The sequence below is a fragment of the Hyposmocoma kahamanoa genome, unplaced genomic scaffold, assembly GCF_003589595.1.
Source record: "Hyposmocoma kahamanoa isolate Upper Pololo Valley unplaced genomic scaffold, ASM358959v1 100021, whole genome shotgun sequence".
NCBI classification, from domain to species: domain Eukaryota; kingdom Metazoa; phylum Arthropoda; class Insecta; order Lepidoptera; family Cosmopterigidae; genus Hyposmocoma; species Hyposmocoma kahamanoa.
The window spans coordinates 6311853-6322819 of NW_020653200.1; the positions used below are offsets into that span (position 1 = coordinate 6311853).

The following is a 10967-nucleotide window of genomic DNA, read 5'->3' on the forward strand; positions in this document are numbered from 1 at the left end:
AATAGTAGATCAAACTGTAGACGACTTTTTGCAAGACATTATTCCGGCACTAATCATTGAAGAAAGTCCAGAAGTAATTGAAATATCGCAAGTGCCTACGGAAATAGGGAAAACGTCAAAGGTTAAAAAATCCAAAAAGGTAATACGAAAACAAAAAGATGGTAAGCAAGAAGTAGTCGAAATAACAACGGTCCAAAAAGACGACGAAGCACCTGTAACCACTGTGACAGTAGTTCAACATGAACCGGAAGATATCAAAGAACTTCCTGAAGAGACAATTCTCGAAGAAATCAAAACGCCAGAGGGTAAACGCAAAGTCAGGAAAGTCACAAAGCGCACAGTGAAGAAAACAGAAGGTGCGCCTGAAACTGAGATAACGGAAGAAGTAGTGGATCAAACAGTAGATGACTTCTTGCAAGCCATTATTCTTGAGAAGGCGCAAATAATTGAAGAAACTCCAGAAACGGTAGAAATATCACAAGTACGCACGGAAACAGGGAAAACATCAAAGGTTAAGAAGTCCAAAAAGATAATACGTAAACAAAAAGATGGCAAACAAGAAGTCGTCGAAATAACAACGGTCCAAAAAGACGACGAAGCACCCGTGACAACTGTTAAAGTAGTTCAACAAGAACCCGAGGAAGTAAAAGAGCTTGAAGAACTTCCAAAAGAGACGACGGTTGAAGAAATTGAAACGCCGGACGGTAAACGCAGAACAAAGAAAACTACAAAGCGCACAGTGAAGAAAATAAAAGGCGCACCTATAACTGAAACTACGGAAGAAATAGTAGATCAAACTGTAGACGACTTTTTGCAAGACATTATTCCGGAGACGGCACTAATCATTGAAGAAAGTCCAGAAGTAATTGAAATATCGCAAGTACCCACAGAAACAGGGAAAACATCAAAGCTTAAGAAATCCAAAAAGGTAATACGGAAACAAAAAGACGGTATACAAGAAGTCATTGAAATAACAACGGTCCAAAAAGACGATGAAACACCCGTGACTACTGTGGCTATTGTTCAACAAGAACCAAAGGAAGTTGAAGAGCCTGAAAAGATCACAAATGAGACTACAGTCGAAGAATTCAAAACGCAAGAAGAGAAAGTTGGTACAAAAATAAAATCAGTAGGAATGCCTAAAACTGAGACAACAGAGGAAATCATAGACCAGACGGTATATAACTTCTTGAGAGATATTTTACCAGAAACGGTACAAGTCATTGAAGAAGTTCCAGAAACGGTAGAAATACCACAAGTACACGCGGAAACTGGAAAAATATCGACAGTAAAGAAATCTGAAAAAGTAATCCGTAAACAGAAAAGCGGCAAACAAGAAGTGTTCGAAATAACAACTGTACAAAAAGATGACGAAGAGCCCGTAACGACTGTATCAGTTGTCCAACAAGAACCAAAGGAAGTAAAAGATGTAGATGAATTTTTGCAAAACCTCGTTCCGGAAACGGCACAGATTATTGAAAATACTCCGGAAATAATAGAAATATCGCAAGGGTGCACTGAAACAGGCAAAATTACAGAAAAGAAAAAATTAAAACAAAATGTACTCTTACCTAACAAAGATAAACAAGAAAACGTCGAAGTTTGTACGTTCCACAAGAGCGACAAAACGACTTTCACTAACGTAGAACTATTAGAGGTATTACAACCCGATGAACTCATATCTGAAATAAATGTACTCTTTTCAAGGGGTAAGACATAAGCAGCTATTTTTTTTTCAACTTCCGTAATGTTCACTTCAAACTACTAAAATTATGACAATTCATACACATTCACATAAGCATTTACACTATTACACAAGACATTTTAACATTCACAGACACACTCGTGCGTTGCAATTTTACACATTCTACCGAAAAAATACGTTTTCAAAATGTAGATAAAATAATAAATATACAGAAAATATAGTTAGCAAAAGAAATCAGTGAAATAAGTGACTCCTCCCGCCGCTGCCTAATAAATTTAGTTAAAAATAACCAGAGTTTCGGTGCCTTATATAAATTTGTGAAACACGCTATAGAAACTATTTAAAACCAACTCATAAATAAAAAATTCTAATTGAAATAGGGCTGGCTTAACGCGTGAAACACACAGAGATCGGGTGCGGGTCGGGCGCGAGTCGGGACTGGACCGCGGCGGGTCTAATCTCTGTATATTGGACGACTACACAAAGAGCGCGGGCGCTTGCGCCCGTCCCCGATGTGATGTAAAGTGAGAAAAATACATCCACGAAAATTTGTTGAAAGAAATATTGCGCACAGAACCAAATGACTACTCTAGCAAGGTGAAATGATAGGCGACAACTAAAGTTGTGTTTGACAAACATGCTAGTATACCTTCAAACATGTCTGTGAAACACACCGTCAATCTAGATTTTCATGAAACACACGAAACAAAACGAAAAAAATATTGAATATGTTTGGCAAAGAAATCTAATACGACCACAGATGATCAAAAAGTTTTACAAACACGTAAATTTTGACAAATTATTTGATCGTTTACGGGGCGCTTTAGAATGAAACTCTACTACATACAAATATGTCCCATACCTCACTCACTCGCATACAGCAAAAGATGAAATAAAAGAATCTCAATCAAATAGTTTAAACACCTAAGATTAAGTCAAAAATATCAAAGTTTTTCCGGAATAATGGAATAATGGAAAGATGGAATAACTAAATTATTGTTTTGTGCAACCGACAAACATATTGTACTTTTTCACAGCAAAACAACATCTAAATTGACACGTCACTAGATCATTTTATAAATCAGAAACTCGCAACGCCATTGTGTATGTTATTCAGTATTATTTTTGTGATACTTATGGATACATATAAATAATTCTTAACATTCATTATCCAGCTCTTACATGCAACGAGAGACCAATAAAACTCTGATTCAATTTTAAAAACAATTTACTTTCGACAATGATAAAAACTTATACTAATCCGAAAACATTTTTGTAAATGCACTCGAAACTCAATTCATTTATACGTAAATGAACAAATGAACCTTGTCCATATAACAAGGTTAATTTTTATCAAATATTATGTTATGTTTATTAAGTTTCAATTATAGATGTACCTAATCGTAGGTAACTAATTTAATAAGTCATCAATCATCACTAGACAATTTTATGGACGATTATCGCGATTCACTTACGTAAGTCCATAAATGTGTAATGTAAGAGAGAGACAGGGAGATGTTATGTACGACTTTAGCAGTCAATCGGCTACTTACATTATCAAAGTTGTGACATTTTTATTGAAATCTATTTAGTTTTCATATTATTAATCTACTAACTGTCACAAATGTCATATTGTTTTCTTAACAAATTACAAACGTATTGATATCGAAATTGTCGTAAGGACTTCAATGTTCTTTTATGAATTGAACAGCGTATACTAAAACATCGTATAGTAAAACATCCCATTGTAAAACTAAAGTAACATATTTATAGTGTTTTACATACATTTAAAACTTACAAATACTTTTTCAGAATACTCACAAGTCACTACAATATCACCTAAATCCTCTGATATCGAAGACACTGAAGAAATTGTTACAAAATTTGTACAAAGATCAGGAAGCAAAGAACCCGAACAGGTTAAAACAAAAAGGACAACCATAAGAAAAAAGAAGAAGACAAGGAAATCAAGTCGTGACGAAGGAGATATAGTAATCGAAGAGACATTGGACAATGATGACATATATCAACCACAACCAGATAGTCAGCATCATGAAGTTGACATAGAAGAAATCATCTCTGAAGAAACGACTGTCTTAGATGAAAAATTGCCTGAATCAACACAAGTAGAAATTATTGAGTTACCGGAAGAAACGATAGTCGAGGATATGCAGACACCCGAAGATAAGCGCAAGATAAAGAGAACGACGAAGCGCATAGTCAAGAAAACGATTGGAAAGCCCAAGACTGAGACTGTTGAAGAAATCGTAGACCAATCCGTAGATGAATTTATGCATGATATCGTTCCAGAAAGTGCACAAATAATTGAAGAAACCCCTAAAACCGTAGAAATTTTGGAAGTTCCCACTGAATCGGGACCAGAAATAAAGGTAAAGAAAACTAAAAGAATAATACGAAAACAAAAAGATGGCAAACAAGAAGTTATAGAAATTTCAACTGTGCACAAAGACGACGAAACTCCTGTTACATCGGTAAAAGTTCTAGAAGAAATGCCCTCAGAGGAAATTAAACCGCAAGAAATAACTGAAGCACCAGTGGCGTTTACAGTCGAAGAAATAGAAACACCTTTAGGTAAGCGCAAGATTAAGAAAACTACAACACGCACTGTAAAAAAAGCAGTAGGAATGCCTAAGACTGAAATTCTTGAGGAAATTATAGACCAAAGTGTAGATGAATTCTTGCAAGAATTCGTTCCTGCAACTGCGGAAGTCGTAGCTGATATTCCTGAAACTGTAGAAATTTTGCAAGTTCCCACTGAATTTGGTCAAGAAACAAAGGTGAAGAAAACTAAAAAAATAATACGAAAACAAAAAGATGGTAAACAGGAACTCATCGAAATTTCTACTGTGCAAAAGGACGACGAATCACCTGTCACTACAGTAACTGTTCTTGAAGAAACATATTCCAATGTTGACCACATTCAACAACATGATGTAACTGAAACGCCAAAGGGTAAGTCAGTGCATAAAGAAAAATAATTGTATTTTTCTAAATTAAGGTTACGCTTGTGGCCTCTTTAATAGTTGACTAATATTACCAAGAATACTTATGAAATACGTACTTTCTGTATATTCTCTATAGTTTACGCTTACATTACATTGCTGCAAATTAATAAGCTTACTACACGTTAGGCTGCTAACTGGTTGATTGCATGTTTACAGTTAACGCGGGACGTCATAATCAACTTCATGCAGTCGTGGTTTCGGCTGCATGAAGTTGATGACGACTTCATATATTAACCGCAAACATGTAGTCAAATCGTTAGCAACATTACTAATTAACGTATTACTGGAAACACATTCGAAGTTAAATAGGGTGTAATTGAAAAAATGCCACAAATTTCATAAAATAATTTAAAACAAAATAAAATTTTAATAGAGGTCCTTGTGAAAAAGTTCGTCCAGGTTAGTAATGTCACCTTACCTATTTCTGCCGCCAAGCAGTAATGTCAGCATTACTGTGTTCCGGTTTTGAAGGATAAGGGTGGTGGTGAAGTTACAGGCATATGGGACTTATCAACTTATGTCTCAGAGTGACAGGCGCAGTGGCAATGCCCCTCAGATCTTTGACAATTAAAGCTCGGAATGCACTGCAACTGTTATGGATAGGCGTGTAGCTTACCATCACGCGCACGACTTGTATGTCCCAATACTTGATATTATAAAAAATATTTGAGTATTTTATTTTGGAAAATTACATAGGGCGCACTGTAAGTTTCAGGAACTGGCCACTTACATAAGCAATATTTAAAAAGTAATTACAACATCTGAAAATGGAACTCTTTGGCTGTAGAATACAGTTTGTTTCATCTGACTGTCACTTATTTTTATATTGTGGCGTCATTTTAGAAATTGGCTGTCTAGATCACCATGGATTTAACTCGTGAAAATTTTCGTAGTATGATTTTCTACGATTTTAAGTGTAATTTAACAGCTCAGCGGAGCTTCCCTCGGCTTCAAACTGCTTTTGGCGATAAAGCACCATGCAAGACGACTATTTATAGCTGGTTTGCAGAATTCAAACGCAGTCATGAGAATCTAGTGACGAATTTCGTGATGGTCGCCCGTGCACTGCTGTGAACAACAAAAATATCGATGCTATGCGCCGTATGATCAAAACAGACAGGCATGTGACATACCATGAGATTCGGGCATCGTTATGCATAGACATGAATCAAATACAATCAACACTACACAAACATTTGGGTGTCAAAAAGCTGTGCTCTCGGTGGATCCCACACAATTTGACTGAGTCTCAAAAAACGGATCGCGTCACTTGGTGCAATGCCATGCTTACCAGATTCAACGAAGGGGCGCCAAATTTTGGTGTGGGACATAGTAACAGGTGACGAAACATGGATTTATAGTTACAATCCCAAAACAAAGCAGCAATCGAGCGTATGGGTCTTTCGAGATGAGCCGAAACCAACCAAAGTGGCGCGCGTGCAAAGTGCCTCGAAGCAGACGATTTCTTCTTTTTTTAATAAAACAGGACACGTGGCTACTGTAGCTTTGGAGAATCGTTGTACCGTGAATAGTGATTGGTAGTGACCATTTGTTTGCAGGAAGTTATTGACAAACTCCGTAAAATCCGTATCATCCAGTATATGATACAGCTTTTGCATAGTATGGAGGGATAAAGCGCGGGCGCACGTGCGCACGGGCAAAGGCGGGGCGGCTGAGGCGCGGTATGATTCAGGTGTACCGTGCGTACGAGAGCGTGATTACGCTAGCGGTAATATGAGAAATTATTTAATTGCTACTTTCAGTGGTTAAAATTTTTTTGGCAATCCTAAAAAAATATATTACGTGAGGTGCACTATAAGTTTCCGGAATGAATAAGAAAAAAAATACCATAAATGGTCAAAAATGAATATATTGTTTCTCAAAATATTCTCCGTTAGCGTTAATGCACTTTTTCATACGAATGACCTAGTTTTGAAAACATTTATGCCACTCCTCCGTGACAATCTCCGAAACATATTTTTCATACTCTTCGACAGCCTCTTCAAGTGATGAAAATCGTTGACCGCGTAACTGGTTCTTAATTTTCGGAAACAAATAAAAGCACAAGGTGCCAGGTCGGGACTGTACGCGGGATGGCTCGTAAGATCAACGTTGCTCACTTTCAAACATTCATTTGTATGTCTGGCCGTGTGAAAACTGGCATTATCGTAGTGCAAGATGATACGGCGTTTACGGTTATTTTTACGGAGTTTGGCAATAACTTCCGGCAAACAAATGATCGTGTACCAATCACTATTCACAGTACAACGATTCTCCAAAGCAACAGTAGGCACGTGTTCAGTTTTATTAAAAAAAGAAGCAATCATCCGCTTCGAGGCACTTTGCACACGCGCCACTTTGGTTGGTTTCGGCTCATCTCGAAAGACCCATACGCACGATTGCTGCTTTGTTTTGGGATCGTAACTATAAATCCATGTTTTGTCACCTGTTATTATGTCCCACAACAAATTTGACGCCCCTTCGTTGAATCTGATAAGCATGGTATTGCACCAAGTGACGCGATCCGTTTTTGAGCCTCAGTCAAATTGTGTGGGATCCACCGAGAGCGCAGCTTTCTCACACCCAAAAGTTTGTGTAGTATTGATTGTACTTGATTCATGTCTATGCATAAAGATGCCCGAATCTCATGGTATGTCACATGCCTGTCTGTTTTGATCATACGGCGCACAGCATCGATGTTTTTGTTGTTCACAGCAGTGGACGGGCGACCATCACGAAATTCGTCACTGAGATTCACACGACCGCGTTTGAATTCTGTAAACCAGCTATAAATAGTCGTCTTGCATGGTGCTTCATCGCAAAAGCAGTTTGAAGCCGAGAGAAGCACCGCTGATCTGTTACATTACACTTAAAATCGTAGAAAATCATACCACGAAAATTTTAACGAGTTAAATCCATAGTGATGTAGACAACCAATTTCTAAAATGACGCCACAATGTAAAAACAAGTGACAGTCAGATGAAACAAACAGCATGCTACAGCCAAAGAGTTCCATTTTCAAATGTTATAATTACTTTTTAATATTGTGTAAGTGGCCAGTTCCGGAAACTTATGGTGCGCCTTATGTAATATGAAGAACTATGGAACATTTTTATGGCGCTCAAAGTGCTTATAAGTAGTTTTATTTATTAAGGTAACAAATAGTGTGAAAAACGTTTTATTAAATTTGATCAAATTCTGCTGTCCCGATTTTTTCTTCCGATACAATGATACATATAAGAAACTGAGACGACCAAGAATAAAAAATTTGACAATATAGGTATTCATTTATATGGACAAAACATTGACTATGTCAAAATTGTTCATTGTAGCTATTAATCGGGTTCAATCAAAAGAAAGTCCGTAAAGAATAGTCAAAAGTCAGTTATGAATATATCAAAAATGCAATTAGTTAATACCCTAGAGAAGCGAATCAAATGAAACACAGACAGGAATACAAATTTTCGTTTCGACCGTGTCATTATGTGATATTTAAATAGTTTAAAACCTTGGGACTTGGATCTTTTAGCGAACCCTATTAGATATTGTAATAATATAATAATGGTCTCGTAATTAATAAATTATAAAAGAAGTAGTAGATATTATGTAAGACTATTAAACCTATTTTTTAAATAATCCCGCTAGTTGGGTAACTACCGTTTGAAGCATAGACATTGCCATTTGTTACTTGAGGTACATCTTTGCGCCCAAGTTGTATAGAAAAAAATGGATCTTTTATATTTCTGATTTTTTATAATAAATGACGTCTGTTTTGTATCTGTTGTCCATAATTCATTGTCACCCTATATTTTCCTTGTGAACAATACGGCTAAACATATCATGATCACAATCCAGCTGAATATGAGGTAGCCGTATTAAACTGCGCCGCTTTGCAAACCGGCAACGCGTTAATGTAATACTGCTCTTTATATGAAACAGCCGCGACAAAGAAATTATATATTTTATAATGCTTTTCAGTTTTTTATCACATTTCTAAATTCACGAGAGAAAAGCTAACAAACAATAAAATCACATTACAAAAAAAAGTATGTTTAGGTATTAGGCAGTTTAGGTAGGTAAGGCTTACCTTTTAAGCGAGATAGTCCAAGGGCAATTCCATCGAAGGTACTATTTTCATACAAAAGCTTTGCATGAGTTTGTAGAAACGTGACTGCTTTCTAGTACCTATAGTACTTATAGTGCCAGTTCAATTGCCCAACTGCGAAAAAAAAAATTAAGTATTTATTTAAGCAACATTATTTTTGTATGAAAATCTTAATAAGGTAAAAATAAAAATATTATTCGGCGCTGTTACAAAAATGCGGTGATTTGTATTGGGCATGCCTTTTTTAATTATTATGAAAATTCTTTCCTAAAATATTTTACTTATAGCCTTTCACATGCTGAGATACAAAAAATTCCGAGTGATTTTAGCAATGGAATTAAAGTTGGAGTCCCTTGTATTTGGTGACGTATACCTACCGTCCTGCCTCCTTGCTTCCTGTTGATGAATGACTTCACCTGAAATTATATTCATAATTTTATATCCTATGTTAAGTCTTAATTTGAGACAACCCGATCGACCGAGATTAATGTAAGTTAATAAACATTATGTGTAACCGAAAATTAAACACTAGAATTGATTATTATCAATTTAGTCGTTAGTAGACTACAATAAAGTTATGCAAAAACAATGCGCTTTTGTATGGAAACAGGACTGTGCATTTCACATTAACACGCCGTTTGCCTTAAAAATTCAGAAGTATTTTTAGATTTGTCCAAAGAAATCTCTAACAGCCGTTTTGTTATTTATACATACATTAAACATGAGCAATTGCAGTGACATAAATCATGTCATGGAAGCCAATAAATAGGTGAGACGTTTTAAAGAGTTTTCACATTATAAAAAATTTATATCATATATTATATCATTATCTCAAAGTATCTAAAACTTCCTTGAAAGGTCAACAAGAAAATTATTTTCCACCTGTCTATTCACACAAAGTTACCTAATGATCAAATTAACCTAAACTATTTAATATACATTCAAAAAGATCAAATTATATATTCGTTAAGAGCAGGGACCGTAAGAGATATAAATTGTCTCGGTAAAATATTTCATACTAGTAACTGAAAAAAAATCGAAATAGTATCTAATTCTATGCATTTCGTGTTCAAATGCACTTTGGATGCGTATTTTCTTTACTAGTTTGGAGGTACGAAAACATATGACAATCATAAAGCAGAACTTGTCATAATTCTGGCCATAAAGAACATAAATATATATTCATCAAGCCAACAAAGTAACCATACTCCGTGACATTAAAACAAACTTAATTTACATCCCACAAATAACTAAAGTTATTCAATACTTTTTCAGCACACGAACTACTTGACACAACATCACCTACATCACCTACAGTCGAAGACACACAAAAACCTGAAAAAAAGAAAAAACCTAAAAAGTATAGTCCAAGTCAAGATAATGAAGAAATCAAGATAGAAGAGATAAAAGTACCAGAAGAGACAACAATTGAAGAAATTCAAACGCCAGACGGTAAACGCAGAATTAAGAAAATAACAAAGAAAACAGTGAAGAAAGCTGTAGGTGTGCCTAAAACTGAGACCACGGAAGAAATCATAGATCAGACAGTAGATGACTTCTTGAAAGAAATAGTTCCTGAAACGGCACAAGTTATTGAACAAACTCCGGAAATAGTGGAAATATCACAAGTGCGCTCTGAAACAGGACAAACATCGAAGGTTAAGAAATCCAAAAAGGTAATACGTAAACAAAAAGATGGAATACAAGAAGTTGTCGAAATAACAACAGTCCAAAAAGACGACGAAGCACCCGTTACTTCGGTGACAGTTGTTCAACAAGAACCAGAGGTAATAAAAGAACCTCAAGAAGTTCCAGAGGACACAACATTTGAATATTTCAAAACACCAGAGGGTAAACGCAGAATAAAGAAAACCACGAAGCGCACGGTGAAAGAAGCAGTAGGTGTACCTAAAACTGAAATTACAGAAGAAATAGTGGATCAAACAGTAGACGATTTCTTGCAAGATATTATTCCTGAAACGGCTCAAATCATTGAAGAAACTCCAGAAACGGTAGAAATATCGCAAGTACGCACTGAAACAGGACAAACATCACAGATTAAGAAATCCAGAAAGGTAATACGAAAACAAAAAGACGGCAAACAAGAAGTCGTCGAAATAACAACTGTACA

At 35.9% G+C, this 10967-nt stretch overlaps 1 protein-coding gene across 1 annotated transcript in view; it reads left to right on the forward strand.

Annotated features, from left to right (window-relative positions):
* The window catches only part of LOC113240609 (titin-like), a 102095-nt gene that overhangs the window by 68407 nt on the left and 22721 nt on the right, over nt 1–10967 (forward strand). Inside the window, 4 exon segments of the mRNA XM_026477949.1 lie at nt 6–1709; nt 3518–4678; nt 10112–10960; nt 10963–10967. The exon segment at nt 10963–10967 is cut by the window's right edge and continues 850 nt beyond it. Of these exon segments, the coding sequence (XP_026333734.1) occupies nt 6–1709; nt 3518–4678; nt 10112–10960; nt 10963–10967 (3719 nt within the window).